A 22,604-nucleotide genomic window follows, 5' to 3' on the forward strand; every position below is an offset into this window, starting at 1 on the left:
TCCACAGGAATGATCAAACACGCGAGGTTCGCATCGAAGTTGTTCGAGAAAAGAACAACCTTTCTGAATTTAAACGAAATGTGTTTTCCAGTGTCGTTTCTGAAGAATCCGTGTACCTGCAACACAGCAGTTTTCTTTAAATGTACTTGGTGCTCTACGAAACTGTGTTTCGGTTGCTTCTATGAGGAATACCGTCCGTAATTCTGTTCTAGCACACCAGGCGATGCAATCGATAGCCAGCAATACGATTCTGTAATCTACTCTGTAACAAATGGAATAAACATTGGAAGAAAGTTTGCTGTAATGATTAATTTATTAAAGAAATTATTACGGCGGAAACGAGTACCGCATTTTTGAGTAGTCTTGCATGACATAGATATTAAATTATATTCTGTACAATGAAAGGAAATTAAGTTCATGGTTGGGATGTGTACTCGTACCACCTGCATTTTGGCCATCAAATTTAGCCCCTGCGTTTTGATTACTTGGCCGTACCATGTTTAAAGTTACACGTACAGGAGATATGTATAAGACCTCAACATCGATTTTCTCGGAAACTAGGGACCGTCGCACGAAAAGCCGCTAGCCAGGTACTCAGGATAAGTCCCTCTACAACATATCCAAGTATCATCAGAATCCGTGATTAACAGGGCTGACTGTCCCCTTGTCAGACAGCACTGAGTCCAGAGAGAGCGTCAACTTCGCAAGCGGTAATTCTTCCGCCAAAAACGGGCATAAACGGACAAACCGCTCCACTAACGGTTACTATTCCAACACGTCACGACCGTGTCTACAGTCGACGCCAAGAAGAGCCCAACTGGACATTCTACATGTGATCGCAGTTATCGTTCATTGGATTCAAGACTAGACCAGAGTAAAAGACAGATTACGACATGAGATCGAAGTCTTTCGCGTCGTCACTATTCTGTAAAACATTCTCATACACCTTGACGCGTCAGTTCAGGGCAAGACCTCGAGCTGTCGACGATTATCCCCATCGTCTTCGTCAAGAGCAACTAACTTCGCTCCTGACCAAGAGGATGGAGGCAACTGTCGAAAGCTCAATGTTTTACCCCGAATTGAAGAACTCCGAGAATGTTTTATACAACAGATCGGTGCAAGTGAACATTTAATTCTGTCACGCACCATCTTAAATACTAAAGTTAAGTAGTATAATTTTTCTATTAATAAATTACTACTAACCTGTGTTGTGTATATTTTTCCATAACTGTTTCCTAGCCCTGCTTGGCCCCGTGATGAGGCAGTATACGAGGTGCGACAATAAAGCAATGAGACTTATTTTCTTTGCAAGATGTGGCAAACCTGCAGGCTTGCGTAGGCACCATATCTTTCACCTTGGTCTACAAGCTGCTTCTAGTCCAAGCGGCACATCAATGCAACTACTCAGTCGTGAGTTGTGCTGTAAAAAGTTAACACGTGTTTGTGTCTCGCATCACGGAATTGGAACCGCATAATATTGCGCAACGGTATGCCATTTCTTTTTGCGTTAAATTGGGTGAAAACGCGACGACAACTTACGGTAAGCTCCAGAAGGTTTTTGGAGAGGAGGTTGTGTCAAGAGCTCAAGTTTTTCGTTGGCATAAAATGTTTAGTGAAGGCACAACGAATGTTGAAGATGAAGACCGCAGTGGACGACCATCAACCTCACGGACGGATGTCAACTTGGCCAGGGTGCGTGAACTCGTACGATCTGATCGAAGATTACCCGTAAAAACGATTGCAGAAGAAGTGAACAGCAATAGGGAAACGGTTTGTCTAACAATAACTGAAGATCTTGGTATGAGATACACTTGTGCAAAAATGGTCCCCAAAAATTTCGCACCATAACAGCCAGAAACACGGAAAAATGTGGCAGCCGATCTGTTAGAGCAAACGGAAATCAATCCAGAATTGTTGAGCCATGTTATCACTGGTGACGAAAGTTGTTTTTTTCTGTACGATCCAGAGACAAAACACCAAAGTTCTCAGACAAAAAAAAACCCACATGTCAAAGTCAAAAGTGAAATGCATGCTTATGTGCTTCTTCGATTCCAAGGGAATTGTTCATAATGAGTAGGTGCCTCCTGGACAACAGCTAACCAATATTACTACAAAGACATTTTAGAAAGACTTCGTAAAAGAGTTCATCATGTCCGTGCCAACATTGCTGATAACTGGATTCTGCATCACGATAATGCGCGCCATCCTATACCGGTCTGTCAGTACAGTAATTTTTAACCTCAAACCCAATTTCAATACTACCACAGCCACCTTACTCACCAGATATCGCTCCGTGCGACATTTTTCTATTTCCAAGAGTCAAAACGGCGGTTAAGGGACACCATTTTCAAACAACACAAGATGTACAAAAAGCTGTGACGAGGGTCTTGGAGGATACTACAGAAGATGAGTTCCAGAAACGTTACCATCAATGGTAGAAGCGCTAGAAAAAGTGTGTGCAATCAGAAGGGAACTACTTTGAAGGAGACACCATTAAACTTGACTAAAACGGTAAGCAAGATTTTTTTCACATTACTTTATTGTTGTACTTCGTAGTTCCTGCGTGGGAGCTACTTAACTCATAGCAACAACTAGTTTCAGTAATAACGGGGTCTCTTCCTGACACCTGCTTATGTTTGACACAAAGTGCATTTGCTGAATTCCACACCCACAAGGATCGCCACCTTGCTGAGTGATACTTGCTTCCCTTTCCACCGTAGCACGTGAAGAGTGTTATACGTCGTGGACCACTTTGTCTGGTGAGTACATTTGCCGAATGGTCTATTGGGCACTTGACCAGTAATAACAGAGGAAAAAGTTATTGCATCAACTGCGTCTCATCTCCTCCAGTGCCTTCAGGACTGCATATAAACCGAGGTGACAAATATAAGATAGCGGTATACACATACTCAGATGGCGATGGTACCGTGTACATAAGGTATTAAAAGGCAGTGCATTGGCGAAGCTGTCATTTGTACTCAGGTGATTCGTGCGAAAAGATTTCCGATGTGGTTGTGGACGCACGATGGGAATCAACAGACTTAGAACGCGGGGTTGGGTTGATCGGGGGAAGAGACCAAACTGAGAGGTCACCGCTCTCATCGGATTAGGGAAGGATGTCGGCCGTGCCCTTTCAAAGGAACCATCCCGGCATTTGCCTGGAGCGATTTAGGGAAATCACGGAAAACCTAAATCAGGATGGCAGGACGCGTGATTGAACCGTCGTCCTCCTGAATGCGAGTCCAGTGTCTAACCACCTCGCTCGATTTTGAACGCGGAATGGTAGCTAGCGCTATACGCATGGGATATTCCATTTTGAAAATCGTTAGAGAATTCAATATTACGAGATCCACAGTATCAAGAATGTGCCGAGAATATCAAACTTCAGGCATTACCTCTCACCACGGACAACGCAGTGCCCGACGGCCTTCACTTAACGACCAACAGCAGCGGCGTTTACGTAGAGTTGTAACCGCTAAAAGACAAGTATTATCCCGTAAAATAACCTCAGAAATCAATGTAGGAGAAACGACTGAAGTATCCGTTAGGAGAGTGCGACGAAATTTGGCTTTAATGGGCTGTGGTAGCAGACGATCGACGCGAATGCTTTTGCTAACTGCACTACATCGCCTGCAGCGCCTCTCCTAGGCGAATACAGAACTGCGGTCTGGTCAGATGAGTCCCGATTACAGTTGGTAAGAGCTGACGGTAGAGTTCGAGTGTGGCGCAGATTTCGCGAAGGCACGGACCCAAGTTGTCAACAAGGCACTGTGCAAGCTGGTGGTGGCTCCATAACGATGTTGGTTGTGTATATGTGGAATGAACTGGGTCTTCTGGTCCAACCAAACCGATCATTGACTGGAAATGCTTGTGTTCGACTACTTGGAGACTCTTTGCAGCCTTTCGCGATTGGTTTGAAGAACGATCTGGACAATTCCAGCGAATGTTTTGGTCACCCAGATCGCCCGTCATGGATTCCATAAAACATTTATAGGACAGAATCGAGAGGTCAGTTCGTGCACAAAATCCTGCATCGGCAACACATTCGCAATTATGTGAGGCTACAAAAGCAGCGTGATTCAATATTTCTGCAGGGAACTTCCAACGACTTGTTGAGTCCATGCCACAAGGAGTAGCTGAACTGCACCGGGCAAAAAAAGACAAAAAATCATCTGAAAGTCGAATCCCAAAGACACTGTCACGGGAATCTATTGAGCAGTCGACAATTTGGCCACACTTGCATCCATCATTGTAAAAGAGGACGCTCAAGTTTATTTTTCCATATTACAGAGGAACACCAAGCGCAGGAAAGTCAGTCACAACACATTGCCAATGCACGACTGAAGCTTATTCTGCGCCACGACGTGGAGTTTGCAGTAACAGCCGCAGCTCATCCGAATACCTGAGCAGGCTTGCGTTACTTCCACGTTGGCCACCACCGCCAGTGAAAGGTGACTTAATGAAAAGCGAGTGCGCGGCTGCTTTTAATATAAAGGCAAGTCAGCGAGCGGCCTGCGTTCCCCGTGGAAATGTTTAGTGCGGGCGGGCTGCTTTTTTTATGAGCGACGAGCCTCGCGGGAGCCGTAAAGCGGCGCTGTAATTGCCAAAACAAACACGAGGCGCTGTAATCGGCAGGCATTCGAGGCCTCCACCGCCCTGCCACGTGTCCGCGGCCCGCCGGCCCCTGCCCTGCAATCACAGGCTTAATGTGTCGCGCACTTCACCCCTCAACTGCGCGCCGAGCGGCTCACATTTTCCACCGTAATCTGCCACAGCTTTCAGATAGCATCTACACGCTTCTGGACCAGGTTTGCCGTTACAAACGAGCTGGAAACTGCTTTGCAATCTCATTACCTGCCCATCGCTTCCCCTTCTACTGTTGTCGCGCAGGTATGAGCGCGGACTGGTTGTCGCGACTCTATCTCCGGTCAGATTCTATGCTATACTACTCGGCGTAGGTGAGAAAAGTTGAGTATAACTCGGCGCACGACGACGCGGTCACCGGTAGAACAAACTGCAGTTCAGAATCGTCGGTAACGAGTACGTCCACGTAATGAGCGGGTAGCTAGAAACAGGGTCCCAAATACAGCAAGATCGTCGTAAGCGTGCAAGATCAGTGCAGAGTGAGTACATAAACACAGAAAACCGTAGTACAAGGAAAGGCTGAACACTGTACCTAATGGTGCGGTCTGAAGACTTCAAGTGACTACAGGCAAGTGGCAGCGCGTCAGCGCGGGCGCTCTACTTAACCGCACATGTCTGTCCCGTCGCAAACTTGGCTTGAGCCTTCCGCGGAGCCGCAGTACCTCAGACTCTATAGCGATACTGCAGCTTAGTGGGAAATCTAAATTACTGCCGAACACAAGAAACTCAGTGTTTCAAACAGACGTACATTTCTGACGTCAGTTTTTACAGTCTCTACATCAACATCTATGCCCAGCTGATATCTCTCAATAGGTAGCGGTGAGTGCTTCGTGTGCCACTGTCGTTTCTCTCTTTCCTATTCCATTAACGAATGGGGCGAGGAATTAATTACTGCGGTTAAACTTCAGTACAGACTCGAATTTCTCTCATTTTACCGTTATGGCTCTTTTGTGTGACGTTCGTACGAGGAAATAACATGTTGCCTCATTCTTTTACCAATAGCCGCTCTTGGAATTTTAACCGCAGACTTCTCTGTCATGCACAATATCTGTCTCGTAGCTTCTCCCATTCGAGTTGGATGAATATTTCCGTAATGCACCTGCGCATACTAAACGTGCCCGTGACCATACGCGCAAATCTTCTCTATCACCTCTATTAACCGTATCAGGTAAAGGGTCCCCACAGTGAAGAGAGGTATTCACTAATCGGTCGCACGGGTGTTTTCCAAGCTACCTCGCTTCTGGCTGAACGACAGTCTCTTACGATTCTTCCAATGAACCAGTCTGGAATCTGCTTTTCCTATTAGATCTATGTGGTCGTTATACTTCACGCGTTTACGTACGCATACACCCACAGATTTACAGTTGTTACTGTTTCCAACGCTTGATCGCCAGGGTATTGTCGCCCCCCCCCCCCCCCCCAATTTATACGCAGCACGTTACCTCTGTTTATGTTAAGGGTCAACTGGGCACTGGCTTTCAGGTGTCGGTCTTCTGCAGGTGTTCTGTATTTAGCTTCAGTTTTCTGGTGCTAGCACTTTCTAAACAAAACTATGCAGATCGGCCTCGCGTTAACTTCCAACATTGAACTAATTGTGAACACACATACAACCGAGAGAGTGAGCACACGTACTCAACTTTCTCAATCAACAACGGCAAAGAAAACATCGCGCCTTCTTTACACTCTCATCGCTCCCCACCCCTTCCTTCACAACCTGTCCGCGCGTGGCGTCAGGTGGATTGGCATGGCGATGGTGCGGGTGGGGGAGGTGGGGTTGGTACGCGACATGATCGCCGACTGCCGGGCGCGAATTACGGTGCCTCAGTGCTTCTGCCTCCCCCGTCGCGTGCAAAGTAGCTCTCGGCCGACGTTGTGACTGCAGCACTGGGTCCCACGCTTTTCTGAGAGCGATGCCACTGTCTCTATTGCTCACACCGCCGGCCACTCGTATTTCAGCACCTCTCTCTACAACACAATTCCAAAATGGCGTTTTCTGTCTTAGCACCGCCGTTTGTCCAATTTCACCGAATCCCCTGTAACTATGCAGTGTTCCCAGCCGCAGATTTTATTGGTTGCTTGAGTTCGGCGTGACTTTTGTGCTCCTCTCTGATTCCCTGTCAGGCTGATCAGGTAAAAATTCACCCCCTTAATGACTAATCTCTTCGATTTCGTCCTCACATCTACAGTCTTTCTCTTCAATGGAGATTATTATGAATATACGGATGGCGTCGCTATGGGATGCCTTCTGTCACAGGCTGTGACAGACAAATTCACGGAGGGAGAAAGCTCTGGAGTAAGCTGCAGTGAAGCCCACACACGATTTTCCAGATTTTTGATGACACATCTGAGGCGTGGCAACACGGAGTGAGAGAATTCAGGAATTTGTCCAACATCTGAACACTCTGCACCCCAGCATCAAATTCACTTTTCAGGTGGAAGATAATGGCAAACGGCCCTCTATGGACGTCCAAGTCAAGCGCAAAGCGGACAGCAAAATGGCTCTGAGCACTATGGGACTTAACAGCTATGGTCATCAGTACCCTAGAACTTAGAACTACTTAAACCTTACTAACCTAAGGACAATACACAACACCCAGTCATCACGAGCGGACAGCATTATGGGACACAGCATGTACAAGAAAGTCACCCACATTGATCAATGTCTCCACGCCTCCAGCTGCTTTCATCCTTCAGTGTGACTGTGTGCTACCTACACAGGTCCACAGAGCCCGTGTATTATCGGACGAAGAAAGTCTAACGAGGGAACTCAACCACCTTAAGGACGTATTAGAGCAGAACGGACAGGCGGGAGCAAGTATAACGTGCTTTCGGGCAGAAGATACAGGCCCAACAAATAGAACACGACGAGAAGGATAAGACAGTAACAATTGTGCCATACGCCGGCAAAGTATCAAACAAAATCGTCATAATCTTGGCTCGAAGTATGATTAAATGCGATATCCGTCTATCTCCCAAAACGGGTACACTATTAGGTACGGTGAAAGATGACTTGGGAGTTCGTAAACCGGGTTTATACCGTATACCTTGCAAATACGATAAGGCATACATCGGGCAGCCTGTGCCGACAGTTGAAGGAAAACGGCAGGGGCACAAGAGACACACAGAACTCCAGCAACCGACAAAATCTGTGGTTGTAGACGACTGCATATTTACAGGGTACTCAAATGTGAACAAACGGTTATGCTAAGGTAGACATCGTCGTTTTTGGACTGTTTTCTAAAGAAGGTTGTTGACATACGAGTGGCCGACGGCCTGATCAACACAGATAGTGGCTTCACACTAAGTAAAGCGCAGCACCCAGCGGTCAGTCAACTGTAGTCACAACGTCGGCCAACAGCGACTTTCACGCCCGCCGGAGGAGGAGGAAGCACTGAAGCACCCGATTTCGCGCCCAGCATACTGCCTGCGATGGCGTGCACTTCCGCCTCCCGCCCCCCCTCCCCCCCTCACTCAGCATTCCTTCCTACCAGGCAGCGATCGGGTAGAGAGGGAGGTGTGAGGTTCGGTAAGAGAATGTGGGATTTAACAAAGACACTTATTGCACAGGTTATCACATTAAGATGACGGTACGATCCAATGTCGAAATATCGCGTTTCGTAAACGACTGCACGTGGGTGGACACCCGAGAGGAATACAAACAGTTGATTCGCCGGAAGAGCTTAAGCTCACAATAGTTTTGTAGCTAGGACGTAATCCCACTACGTTCTTGTAAAATTTTAACTCTCCATTGGTGTTAGTAGTTAGACCAACAGGACATTTAAAATCTACTTTTGCAATCGTTTGTTTAATTGTGAGCAAGAATAGTATGTGTCAGTAAAGTAACCATTCCGTTCCTATACCTTTAAAGTTTGAAAGCATATTTCTTGTGCCGACTACCTGCAGAGTTCGATATTGACACAAGTTTGAAGTCACAAGTGTCGTAACTGCTCAGATGTTTCAGCAATGAAGCATTCTACTCAAGAAAAAATTTTCTCCAGCCAAGGTAGTGCTGGCGCTGTTGTGTTCGGTGCATCGATTTCTTGTCAGGAGTACCGCCTTTCAATATGAGTCTCGACAATGAACATAAAAAGCTTAGATGCTACGCCGGCCAGGCCTTCCATAAAGTAAGGCTACGAGACGTGGACACCGTTAATATGGTCCGAGCCGGAAGGTCTAAAGAACAGATCCACACTATTGCTCACACTTGACCCCTTTTTCTGCCCCAGTCATATAATTGAAATCTGTTACCACGAGATCACTAGTTATACCTCGGAGGAGTTTGAAGTGATGCAAAAATGTGCGACAGATAGGGTAAGTAATATGTTTCTAAATCTCGGTTTGTTTCCAGTTTTTATTCACGTTGACTTAATAAGGAAATATGACTCACTTATCGCTGATGTCGACTCTAATATTTCGTGATCCATTACTATCAATAAAATGGAGTACAAGAAAAAAGGGTAATTAGCCACAAACGTACAGCAATATACTAATGAAGCGCTAACACAGAAGTCTAAGTTTGAGCAATGGGTAGTACTTTAAAGCTGCTTGTGTGGGTTTAATATACTCGTCCCTATGAGGTCGCCAGCAGATTCTATTGATACAAGTTAAATTATATAGTTCCACAGGCTTCGAATATTTGCGCTTCTAGCCCCAGTCCCGCTACTGGCAGTTAGGGCTGATAACACAAATTCAATAACCATGACAGCAGCAACTACAGGCAAATACAACTAATGTCGATGTTCAGCATAACAGAGTCAAATAGCGAACCACATAAATGTACATTCAATTACGTTCACCCTTTACGTTCCACTGTTTGCAAACAGAAAATCGTTTTTGCAATATACGACACCGATTCTCATTAAGTCCTTATATGACTCCTGCTCATAGCCTACGAGTACACGTGGAGTAACGCGTGACGTGGGGAAGTGATGTATTTCATAAACGGTTAAAGCTCGATCGTCGTAAAAAGACTTTTGACACGTGACAGTAGACAAAGAGACAAGTATCTTTCTGTAGATAGTAAGTTACCAACGTAAGGAACTTTCTTAAATCGAAACGTACAGTTTTAAAATAAGTGGGATTCTTGAAATTACGAATACGGCAATACGACATTCTTTAAAGTCTGTAATGGAACTCGGCGCCGAACGTGTTAAACACTAAATCGAAGACTGACTGTTTAGCACATTTTGTCCTAGGATACCAAGTACGTATCGGCTAACAAGTCGAAACTGAGCTGCGCTGGCAGCCTTAACATTTAAAATGTTTCTATTTCATCGCTGAATAAAAGATTCGTTCAGTCGCAAAATCCTGGGAAAATGCAGTGTGAGAACCCATCTCGTTACGTGATATCGGTCAGTGTCAGTGGCTGGAACACCACAGGAAGGTAGGTAGCCCTCTCTGAAACTAGAGTGGTGACGTGAGGGCGCCCTAAAAACAACTGAGGCCCTCACGAATACTAACTCTGTTAATGGCGAAGGCAATACAGTAGCTTCCTTAGAAAGAAGAATCCTTTTTCCTTAAAAGTTAATCTAAATTTTCCATTCACGTTTCTTCATCAACAACTAAGTGTTAAAGTCTTTTTTTTTCTCGTCACTCGTAAATTATACCAAATCTTACGTCAGTTAACAAATACAAAATCTTAGGTCACTTAAGAAATTTTTTTTATATTTCCTCTTCTATCGTACTAAAACTCCGGCTGTAACAAATAATCACTTCAAAGTGGTAAAAAGCACTTAAGAGTGCAGATAGCAGATTGTTATGTCACAATTCTTCCTCTCTCTCTCCCTCTCTCTCTTTTTTACAAACCACCATTTCACAAACATATTACTCATTCATACAATTTCCTAGGTATAAGGAGCGATCAAAAAGTTTCAGTTTGAGGACGTTGCCGCAGCGTATATGCAATCTAGCATGACTTGGATGCGTGTATGTAAGCACCTACATATAGGCAAGGGATCAGTTGTATGGCATTCGTTTATTTCTCACGTGCGTGCGGCAAATGCTAAAAAGTTAACTATGGCGACGTTATTACGAAATTCGTCCAAACAAGGACAACGTGCTGTTATTCTTTTCTTGGGTGCCGAAGGGCAAACACCGAAGACATCCACCGGAGAATGAAGAATGTGTATGGGGCAGCATGTCTGTCGAAAACAACTGTTGTGGTGTGGTACGCCAAGTTCACGACAACGCATGCCCCCATATCACAAATGTCGTAACGCAGAAGTTACGCCAACTCGAGTGGGAGACTCTCGAGCAACCGCCATATAGGCCTGATGTCTCGCCACGCGACTGTCACGCCTTCAGTCCGTTATAAAATGCCTGTCGGACGAGGATGTGCAGCAGGCAGTTACGGACTTCTTGACACAGCAAGTCACGGTGTTTTCTCAGGCGGGTATATTCAACCCGGTGTGTCGGTGAAATGACTGCCTTAATGCTCACGACGATTTTGCCTGAGTGGCATATCGCTTCTGCATTATACGGCCTTCGAAAGCAGAATTTTTTGATCGCCTCTTTACGAGTAGCATCATGCAGCTGGTTGTTCTTTTAGATGAAGTTTAAGAAGCGAGCGTCCATATGCACATGTGGGCAGTGCATCACTACATACGTTGGAGGCAGCCAAAGGCAGCATAATGTTGTGTAGCAGATGAGGGGCTCTACGGTGGATGACTCTGTATTGCAGAAGGTACGAATAGCTCAAACTGAATGGACGGCCCTACCTTCAGTCTTAATACAAGGGTAATCCCAAAAGTAAGGTCTCCTATTTTTTTTTATAAGCACATAGACCTATTTATTTCTACAATGGTTTATATCAGTTTACAGCTTGAACATTTAGCTATTTTTAGACATAATCACCATTTCTGTCGTTGCATTTTTGTAGACGCTGTGGCAGTTTTTGTATGCCCATGTCATACCAGCTCGCCGCCATGCTGTTCAGAAAGTTATGAATCTCTTCTTTCACCTCGTCGTGCCAGCTCAATCGGTTTCCGGCCAAATGTTCTTTTAATCTAGAGAACAGGTGATAGTCACTGGGCGCCAAGTCAGGACCATAGGGTGGGTGGGTGATTATGTTCCATTGAAACTGTTGCAGGAGAACAACGGTTTTCTGAACGATGTGTGGGAGAGGGTTGTCATGGAGAATGTGTACGCCCTGTAATTCCTCTTCTCCGGTTCTGAATTGTGCGTTTCAGTTTTTTGAGAGTCTCACAGTACCTGTCAGCGTTAACTGTGGTCCCAGCGATTCAGCTCCGACGACGATGTGAAAGAAGAGGTTCATAACTTTCTGAACAGCATGGCGGCGCGCTGGTATGACATGGGCATACAAAAACTGCAACAGCGTCTACAAAAATGCTTCGACAGAAATGGTGATTATGTCGAAAAGTAGCTAAATGTTCAAGCTGTAAACTGATGTAAACCATTGTAGAAATAAACAGGTCTATGTACTTTAAAAAAATAGGAGACCTTACTTTTGGGATTAACCTCGTATCTGTTGTCCACATTACGTGAAACTGGCAGCAAATAACTACTGCTAATAATCTGCTCGCTTTTCTTCGAACATCTACTGAATACGCCACAAAATACGAATTGCTTGCAAGAACTTTCTGCGTTTCCCTCATGTGGTGCTTTTTGTGGTTTGGAATTAATTAGGTCTTAAATTTATCCATGTTATATGGGTATTATTTGAGGGCTGCAAATGTATTACAAGATTGTTATGAAATAATATATAGCGCAACAGTCACTTGTTACTAATAGTTTTAATGTAAATGCACCTGATGATGGCAGCATGCTGCCGCCACTCGTCTTGCTAATGAGATATTAGTGACAAGTGAATGTTTCAGTATAAATTATTTCCTAAATATTAATTAAATGGTCTGAAGTGAAAATCTACAGAGTGTTTCAGAAGTGAAGATCAACTTTCAGGGATATGACAGGAATGACCGTTCGAAACAAAAATGTCAAGTAGACATGGGCTCTAAAACGCGTACCTTACGAGCTATGAGCAATTCTTGGTATTCAATACCGTGAAACAAATCTCTTCTATTGCACGCTCTTTGCTTTCCATATTTTGGGAAATGGTAGAAAAAAAATGTCCCGTAAACATATACTCTAAAATGCATACGTTAAGAGGTACTCCGTAAACATATACTCTAAAATGCATACGTTAAGAGCCACGAGTACTTTTTCATCTTCGCTACTCTTCTAATGAAGAAGTGCTCATAGCTTTTGAGGTATGCATTTTGGAGCAAATGTTTACTGGACTGTTTTTCTCTTGTTTTGGTCCATACTATCACATCCCAAAATATGGAAAGCAAAGAGCTTACAGTAGAAGAGATCTGTTTCACAGTATCGAAGATCAAGAATTGCTCACAGCTCTTAACGTATGCGATTTGGAGCCCATGTTTACTTGACTTTTTCGTTTCGAATGTTCGTTCCTGTCATACTCCTCAATATTGACAATCACTTCTGAAACACCCGGTACAGTGTAGCCCGGAGTCTAATTTAAAAATTAGACATATTTTTACGACCGAAATGAAATCATCTCGTCGTAACGTCACGAGTACTGAAAATAAATCGATCCTCCTGACGTCTTAATTCCCACGGTTGCTCACGCAAGACGCCTGGCCGTTCCTTTTTGGACTCTAAAGTGAAGTACTTGATGATGAGATGCTGACGCTGGGTGGCTGCAAAGTTGACGCACCTTGTTGGCGAGGTCCAGCATGGAGGCAGGCGACCCCGCGGTGAGCGAGCCGCCGGCGGCCTCGACCAGCTTCTGCAGCGTGTGCGGCTCCGGGCTGAGGTCGCGCGCGCCGGAGTCGAACTCCCAGCTCTCGTGTTTGCCCGCCGACGCCGCCCCTGCAACACAGCCGCCAGCGTCACACGTCGCTCGGCGCCGCGCGGGCGCGCTTCCGTGCTAGCGCCGTTCCGCGCGTTACCACTCTACTGTGTATCGAAAGTGGGTCACTTTAAACAAATACACGATGAGTACACAGTCTTTTCCTCATTACAAAACATTCTTATTATTATTCGTATGGCTTACATACATTTTCTATGTTCTAATTTTAAGATTTCAGATATAATTATATTAAATTTTTTGCCTCCAGTTGCATAAGAAAAAAAATTTTACCTAGGTTTCGGCTATAATAATGCAGCCTTCTTCAGAAATGTCACAATATAAAATTAAATTAACACAATTTTATAATGTGACGTTTCTGAAGAAGCCGAAACATAGGTGAAGTTTCTTTGCTTATGCTACTGAAGGCTGATATCTAATATAATTACATATTACAGTTGCTGACCCTTTTGCACCACGCTAAAAATATTCAAATTTCAGATATACACTGAAGAGCCAAAGAAACTGGTACACCTGCCTAATATCGTGTAGGGCCACCGCGAGCAGGCAGAAGTGCACGTAACTAACGTCTGAAGTAGTCCTGGAGGGAACTGACACCATGAATCCTGCAGGGAACACGAGTACAAGGGGGTGGAGATCTCTTCTGAACAGCACGTTGCAAGGCGTCCCAGATATGCTCAATAATGTTCATCTCCGCGGAATTTGGTGGCCAGCGGAAGCGTTTAAATTTAGAAGTGTGTTCCTGGAGCCATTCTGCAGCAATTCTGGACGTGTGGGACGTCGCATTGTCCTACTGGAACTGCCCAAGTCCGTCGGAATGCACAATGCACATAAATGGATGCAGGATACCAGACAGAATGCTTACGTACGTGCCACATGTCAGAGTCGTGTCTACACAGATCAGGGGTCCCCAGCTGCACACGCCGCACACTATTACAAACCTCCCACCAGCTTGAACCGTCTAGTGCTGACATGTAGGGTCCATGGATTCATGAGGTTTTCTGCATACCCGTACACGTCCATCCGCTCGACAGAATTTGAAACGAGACTTATCGGACTAGACAACATGTTACCAATCATCAACAGTTCAATGTCGGTGTTGACGGGCCCAGGCGAGGCGAAAAGCTTTGCGTCGTGCAGTCATCAAGGGTACACGAGTGGGATTTCGGCTCTGAGTGCCAATATCGATGATGTTTCGTTGAATGGTTCGCACGCTGACACTTTTTGATAGGCCAGCACTGAAATTGGCAGCAGTTTGTGGAAGGGGTGCACTTCTGTGTGTCAAGAGTTAATGAATAAATGCTGATGATGTCAAAAAGCAACAATTTTCGAGCGACTTTTCACTGAAACAAAAAAATCATGGGCCTATTAACTGGAAAGCATAAAGAGGAACCGACACCCTACATAATGATACCGCCATAGCAAATTAAATAATATTTATCTGTTAATATACTGTTTCTGTCATCCGTCCATAACCCGGTGGGACCGATGACCTCACTGTTTCGTCCCTCACCCACCCCACCCCTCCCTCCCTCCTCCCTCCCAAACCGAGAAACCAACTAATAATTAGTTCAACGTAGGATAGTTACTTTCTGTACATCTACAATCATTTTGATAGTAAGGGATGTGTAACATTATAGCATACACATGTGATTATCGGCAATCTGTTTCCATTACTATATACCATTCAATCTCCTTCCCTCCCCAAGTTTGGACTCAGCTGCTACCCTCAAAGAGTTCCCATGATCCCTCAAACAACTTAGCAGCAAGGTCCTGTGCAGTAAACAAGAACAATGGAGCAGTACGATTAACTACAGCGTACAGCAAAGTTGGGATAGATAGTTGAGTGTAAACTTGTCAGTGATGTTTGCGTCCTGGAGTGCTTACACAAGGGACAATGAATTTACACTTGCGAGCCAAAACACTGCGACCATCTCGTTAGTGATGTGCAGCCACACTCTTGGAACCCAATAAGGCAACCATTCCGTGCAGTATACATTCTAAAAGTTGTTGGAAGTTTTTCGGAGGTATATGGTACCTCAAGACTACGGACAGGTCAACCAATTCCCGAAAATTATGGGCTGGTGGACTGTGGGCGCGATATGGCGCCCGATAGCATCCCTGACGCGTTACATAGGATACCAATTAGGCGGCTTTGGTGGCAAAGACATCAACGCGAGTACCTTATCTAATCTTCAAATCACTGTAACCCGACTGTGGCCTTGTCAGACGGGAAGAAGTCATCGTCGTCAACGAAGCTGCCACGAAAGCAAAGAGAGCTTCACTGCAGATTTAAACGTAGCCAAAGCCTCACAGACAAACAAAAACTAAACAACGCCAAATTACGGTAAGGAGGGCTAGGCACGAAGCATTCATCAAAGTGAAATTCTATGTATCGATTTCACACAAAATCCTAATAAGTTTTGGTCTTACACTAAATCAGTAAATGGGTAGAAGCCATCTGTCCAGATACTCTGTGACCGTAGCGGCATTGAAAGAGAGGACGAGACAGAAACGACCGAAATACCAAACGTCTTTTTTCCAAAACTGCTTCGCAGAGAAAGATCGCACTGCAGTTCCTCCTTCAAATCGTCGCACGAAGTACAAAATGACAGATGTCTAAATATCTGACTAAGGGATGAAAAGCTACTGAAATCGCTCAACAGAGGAAAGGACACTGGACCTGAAAGGATACCATTTCGAGTCTGCATAAAATATGTGAAAGAGCTTGCCCCTCCGCTAGCAGCAATGTGCCGTAAGTCTCTAGAGGAGCGAAGCAGGTCATTCCAGTTTTCAAAAGGGGTTGTCTAACACACGCACAAAACTATAGGACTATGTTTCTTAACGACGGTCTGCTGTAGAATTTTCGAACATGTTTTATGCTCGTGTGTGGAGACATTTCTGAAGACCGAAAATGTCCTCTTTACAAATAAAAATGGGTTCCGAAAACGGCGACCGTGTGAAACCCATGTCGCTCTGCCTGTCACTGTGCTTCCGTTGCTACCACGGACTCGACGGAAGGCCAGGTGAACGTCCCCCCCCCCCCCCCCCCCCCCCCGCCCCCCAAACAATAACTGTCCTAACTGGCCTGCATGATGGCGCGGTGTAGCCGTTCGCCTGCATAACGAAGTATCCGGCTCTCGACCACTGACCTAGTGAAACAATGAAAGTGATTCATCCAACTTGGCGATAAGGTCCCGCTGATCCACGGTCCAAGCCAAATGATCCCGTACCCAGTGCAATCGTAACTGACGACGTCGTTGTGCCAATATGGGAACACAACGTTCAGTAACAGCTGAACGGTGTGCTCCGAAACACTGACGCCTGCTCCAGCATTGTACTCTGTCGTCAGATCGACCACAGATCGCAATGGCAATGGCAATGGCAATGGCAATGGCAATGAAGTGCTGCTATTAAATAATATGTATCTGACAAGTAATTATTTATCGTTGAACTGAAAATTATTTCCTTGTAGATGGCCGAAAGTGGCTGAAAGAAGCATGTGAAACACGTTTGATTAAAAACAAAACTATTCTGATGTGACAAAAGTCATGGGATACCACCTAATACTGTGCCGGACGTAGTGCAGTGGACTCAACAAGTCGTTAGAATTCCCCTGCCGAAAGACTGAGCCATGATGCACCTATAGCTGTCCACAATTACTTAAGAGTTGCCGGCGCAGGCTTTTCTGCACAAACTGACCTCTCGATTACGTTCCATAAATGTTCGATGGGGTTCATGTCGGACTACCTGGGTGGCCAAATCATTCGCTCTAATTGTCCAGAATGTTCTTCAAACTAGTCGCGAACAATTGTGACCCAGTGGCATGAAGCACTGTCATTCTATCGATGGCCTCGTGGGGTCTGAGCCAAACTCTAACCCTACCATCAGCTCTTTCCAACAGAAATCGGGACTCATCTCACCAGGGCAGCGTTTTCCAGTCGTCTATCGTTCAACCGATATGGTCACGAGCCCAGGAGGGGCGCTGCAGGCGATGTCGGCTGTTCAAGGAAGACGCGTCGGCCGTTTGCTACTGTAGCCCACTAAACGCCAAATTTCGCTGCACTGTCCTAACGGATACGTTAGTCCTACGTCCCACATTGATGTCTGCTTTTATTTCACGAAGTGTTGCTTGTCTGCTAGCACTGACAACTCTACGCAAACGCCAATAGTCTCGGTCGTTAAGTGAAGTCTGTCAACAACTGTGCTGACCGTGGTGAGAGGTAATGCCTGAAAGTATGATATTTTCGGCACACTCTTGACTGTGAATATCTGAATATTGTATTCTCTAACGATTTCTGAAATGGAATGTCCCATGCGTCTAGCTCCAACTGCCGTTCCGCATTCAAAGTCTGTTAGTTCCCGTGATGCGGCCATAATCACGTCGGAACCATTTTCACATGACTCCTCTGAGTACAAAAGAGAGAACCGCCAATGCACTGACCGTTTATACGATACTACCGCCATATGTTAATGTGCATAAGGCTATCCCATGATTCTTGTCACCTTAGTGTAAAGTTTCAGTTGTAGAAGTGGAGTAAAATCTGTTCTTGTTCTATTCCAGGGCTTTCTCCTCGGATGGCAGTCGCAAGTCAATACATCCATGAAGGACAGGCTGCGGAATTAGCAGGCGCCTACCGTCGGCTACACAACACCGCCAGGCATGCACAGCTTATCAATCATAACACAGGTCGGTGTACGCCGCACATCGGTAAACACCCATCGACCCGCCAAACTGTTAGGCATACAGGCAGGCATGCTTCTTCGGGTCGGGACAGTAAGTCCACACCTAGCTTATCACAGCCTTAATTCTAGCGGTCAGCCTACTGTAGTCATCAGACGAGATAAATTGCTCAGCTACTCCGGTGTTTGGGTCATCTTGGGAGCATGTCTGATCTAATTCAACGTCAGAGAGCGCTGCCTACCGATAGAGCGACTGGCCGCTTGAGGCGGACATGGTTGTCATTCCTTCTCCCGAGATGGCGGGACTTTGTGTAGTCTTCTCGCTGCACGTCCAAGATTTCACAAGTTAGCCTGCGGCTGGCTGTTTGGTCAGTACATAAGTGGATTTCTGGGAGATTATTAACAGGTTATCTGACAGAGAGAGAGAGAGAGAGAGAGAGAGAGAGAGAGACCCAAATTGCATTCGGATTGCTTTTGATCAACAGTGAGCGTGGGATACCGTCTTGCAATTACGAGTCGGAAGGAAGACTGTGATGGGGATCTGAGTGCTGAATGGTCTGATTAACTGATTAAGAACTTAGACAACCGCACTAAGTGTTCCCCAACAAGCAATATTCAGCCTTTAGAGAACGTCCGGCAGACCATCTCAGACAAGGTCGTAGGAAGCCATATATTCACATCTACAGCACGGCTTGCCTACTGCTGACAGAAGGTGAGACCATTCCACAGCATAATTAGCCACCTAATGAAGCTAATGGTGAGGAAAGAATAATGTTGCGTACCTTGAACAGCTGAACGAATTAAGTCAGCAAGAAAAGGAAAGTTTGCAGAACTACGTGCGTTTGGGAGGAACGAATCAAACCCTTTCACCGCTCTTTTGTAAGAAAACAGAAATAAAGACCCAAACCTAGAATTATAATGACGTTGCTAATTCATCGCTGATAAACATCGAATTACTACCCATCTTTCGATATAATAAAGTCGCCTAGACCTTAGAGGAGTGTACCTGAAATCTCGAGAGTCCTGTAAATAATATCATATCATTTAATCGATAATAATTAAAGAAACGTACACATAATTTAATTTTTCATATGACTCTTAGTTTAGGTATATTAAAACTTTATGGTCGAATTTTATATGTTTAGTCACGTTAGACTGAGCAAGGAGAGCTATTAACAACTTCGTTGGCACAGTCACTGTATCCAAAATTAATAGCATTCGCCATTTATTATTTAATTAAAGTACTCGAGACGACAGCTAACGAAAAGCATCAGTTACCCATTTTGAACGCGGCTACTTGGTTAAACGCTCTCTTCCACCACGCACAGTAGGCGTCAACATGTATGCACAATCGAAATTCGATGAAGCATCAAGCTGCTTATACAGTCCTTATGCTTGCGCAAATTTATCTTGCACGCGCTCAAGCATGCTCGGACACGCACGTTTGAGCATGCAGTTCCGTGTGTAGCTGCCTTTGGCAGTATCCCGTTTCTTGGAAAAAGAGCTGATAAAACTACCAGCGCACCTCGCTTCGCTCTCACTCTGTGGCTACGCTTCGTCTACGTCAGATCTAGGTGGAGGCGACCAGTCCTTTATACGACAAACGAGATGGACCGAGAGACTGATACTCGTTACCGTAGCACGTCCATCTTTGCGTTCCGATACAGACAAAGCAAGCGTAGCCAAGTCGACGAAGTTAAGTATCCCCCTGCCCATTAAGCCATGTTGCAGAGAATATTAATTTCATGAACTGCACTGCCACGTTATTCGTAGTCACTCACCGCCGCCGACGCTGCAGCAACGCCCGACGCCGCCGGTTCCCATACAGAGCTCGCAGCCAAGTGAAGACCGCACGTAAGGAGTTCCGTCTCCAAAAGAGTCCTCAGTCCTGCAACGCCTCACGGCTCTTTCCAACCATTTATCTATACTTCGGCCTTGGGCGTTAGCCTCACAGTGTGTTGAAGTGTGTTCTTCAAGTCAGTAGTAGGATAGGGTCAGAAGCACTGATTGTTGTGCTCGCTTCCTTCCTTGTGATAGGGACAGACCTATTTTAAATTGATAACTGAAATTTGTGTTAACGATTTCCGTTAATCACAATGAAGCAGTACATGTTCCGTACACTGACAAGTACTCTTATTTATCAGTGATTTGCTTTTCGTGTAAATATTATCATTATTGACCAACTAAGTATGCTGAACCAACTATCCTCGGTCTCCCTTATTTTCTGCTGTGCAATTATCCCAGCGACGGTCATATAAACAAACGAACACCGTCCCAACAGGCCGTGAAGGCGCAGAGGTACCGATCGGCCTCCGTGTCATCCTCGGCCCTTAGGCATCACCGGATGCGGATACGGAGGAGCATGTGGTTAGCACACAGCAACGGTCATATGCTGGAACGAAACCCCCGTGCCTGCAAGTTAAGAGATGGTCCCGACTGCCAACTGCCATCACTTTTAGCAAATAATCATAGTCGCCAGCAGACCTGGGACTTAGGTAACAACAGCGTCAGTCATTCAAACAACAGCCAGTGCAACAGGAGAAGTTCGGACGACACACTACACTATACACTTACAAGGAGACAGGTTGGCTAGCGAGTATTTCATAGTGAAAAATGCAAGTACAGGATGGTTATAACTAAACCTTCTCTACTTGGACCAATGTAGAAGGAGAACTATTTACCGTATGGGTACTCAACTTCATATACACTACTGGCAATTAAATTTGCTACACCACGAAGATGACGTGCTACAGACGCGAAATTTAACCAACAGGAAGATGATGTTGTGATATGCAAATGATTAGCTTTTCAGACCATTCACACAAGGTTGGCGCCGGTGGCGACACCTACAACGTGCTGACATGAGGAAAGTTTCCAACCGATTTCTCATACACAAACAGCAGTTGACCGGCGTTGCCTCGTGAAACGTTGTGATGTCTCGCGTAAGGAGGAGAAATGCGTACCATCACGTTTCCGACTTTGATACAGGTCGGATTGTAGCCTATCGCAATTGCGGTTTATCGCATCGCGACATTTCTGCTCGCGTTGGTCGAGATCCAATGACTGTTAGCAGAATATGGAATCGGTGGGTTCAGGAGAGTAATACGGAAGGCCGTGCTGGATCCCAACGGCCTCATATCACTAGCAGTCGAGATGACAGGCATCTTATCCGCATGGCTGTAACGGATCATGCAGCCACAGATGGGGACGTTTGCAAGACAACAACCATCTGCACGAACAGTTCGACGACGTTTGCAGCAGCATGGACTGTCAGCTCGGAGACCATGGCTGCGGTTACCCTAGACGCTGCATCACAGAACGGAGCGCCTGCGATGGTGTACTCAACGACGAACCTGGGTGCACGAATGGCAAAACGTCATTTTTTCGGATGAATCCAGGTTCTGTTTACAGCACCATGATGGTCGCATTCATGTTTGGCGACGTCGCGGTGAATGCACACTGGAAGCGTGGATTCGTCATCGCCATACTGGCGTATCACCCGACGTGTCTGGTATGGGGTGCCACTGGTTACACGTCTCAGTCACCTCTTGTTAGCATTGACGGCACTTTGAACAGTGGACGTTACATTTCAGATGTGTTACGACCCGTGTCTCTACCCTTCATTCGATCCCTGCGAAACCCTACATTTCAGCATGATAATGCACGACCGTATGTTGCAGGTCCTTTACGGGCCTTTCTTGACACAGAAAATGTTCGACTGCTGCCCAGGCCAGCACATTCTGAAGATCTCTCACCAATTGAAAACGTCTGGTCAATGGTGGCGTAGCAACTGGCTCGTCAGAATACGCCAGTCACTACTCTTGATGAACTGTGGTATCGTGTTGAAGCTGCATGGGCAGCTGTACCTGTACACGCCATCCAAGCTCTGTTTGACTCAATGCCCAGGTGTATCAAGGCCGTTATTACGGCCAGAGGTGGTTGTTTTGGGTACTGATTTCTCAGGATTTATGCAGCCAAATTGTGTGAAAATGTAATCACATGTTAGTTACAGTATAATATATTTGTCCATTGAATACCCGTTTATCATTTGCATTTCTTCTTGGTGTAGCAATTTTAATGGCCAGTAGTGTACATGACGTTCAGATCATGTGCTGCAGAATTAGCGCTGTTATGGTGATAGTGTCATGATATGCCGTTAGGCGCCTGTACTGACACGCCGACGTGGAACTGAAACGAGCATCAGACTGCATTTGAGCTGCAGACAGTCCACATGGGTCCGTACAAGGTGAGCAGGACTTTGTTCTAAAAGCTGCTTTATCAAGGCGACACGAATAATGCTGCTGCTCTTCGCGAGTATCGGAGTATTAAAGGAATGCCGAGAATTATTCTCTCCTCACCGGGATTGAATAACATCATTCGAAAGTTCGAATTAACTGGTGATTTGGGAACTGATCCTGGGAGAGACAGA

At 45.5% G+C, this 22,604-nt stretch overlaps 1 protein-coding gene across 2 annotated transcripts in view; it reads right to left on the reverse strand.

Moving 5' to 3' along the window:
* The window catches only part of LOC126484010 (colorectal mutant cancer protein), a 605,708-nt gene that overhangs the window by 379,332 nt on the left and 203,772 nt on the right, over nucleotides 1-22,604 (reverse strand). For both annotated transcript variants that reach the window (XM_050107334.1, XM_050107342.1), the window contains exon 3: nucleotides 13,340-13,494. In XM_050107334.1, the coding sequence (XP_049963291.1) occupies nucleotides 13,340-13,494 (155 nt within the window). The remainder of the gene's footprint in view (nucleotides 1-13,339; nucleotides 13,495-22,604) is intronic.

Source organism: Schistocerca serialis, chromosome 1, assembly GCF_023864345.2.
Source record: "Schistocerca serialis cubense isolate TAMUIC-IGC-003099 chromosome 1, iqSchSeri2.2, whole genome shotgun sequence".
NCBI classification, from domain to species: Eukaryota; Metazoa; Arthropoda; class Insecta; order Orthoptera; family Acrididae; genus Schistocerca; species Schistocerca serialis.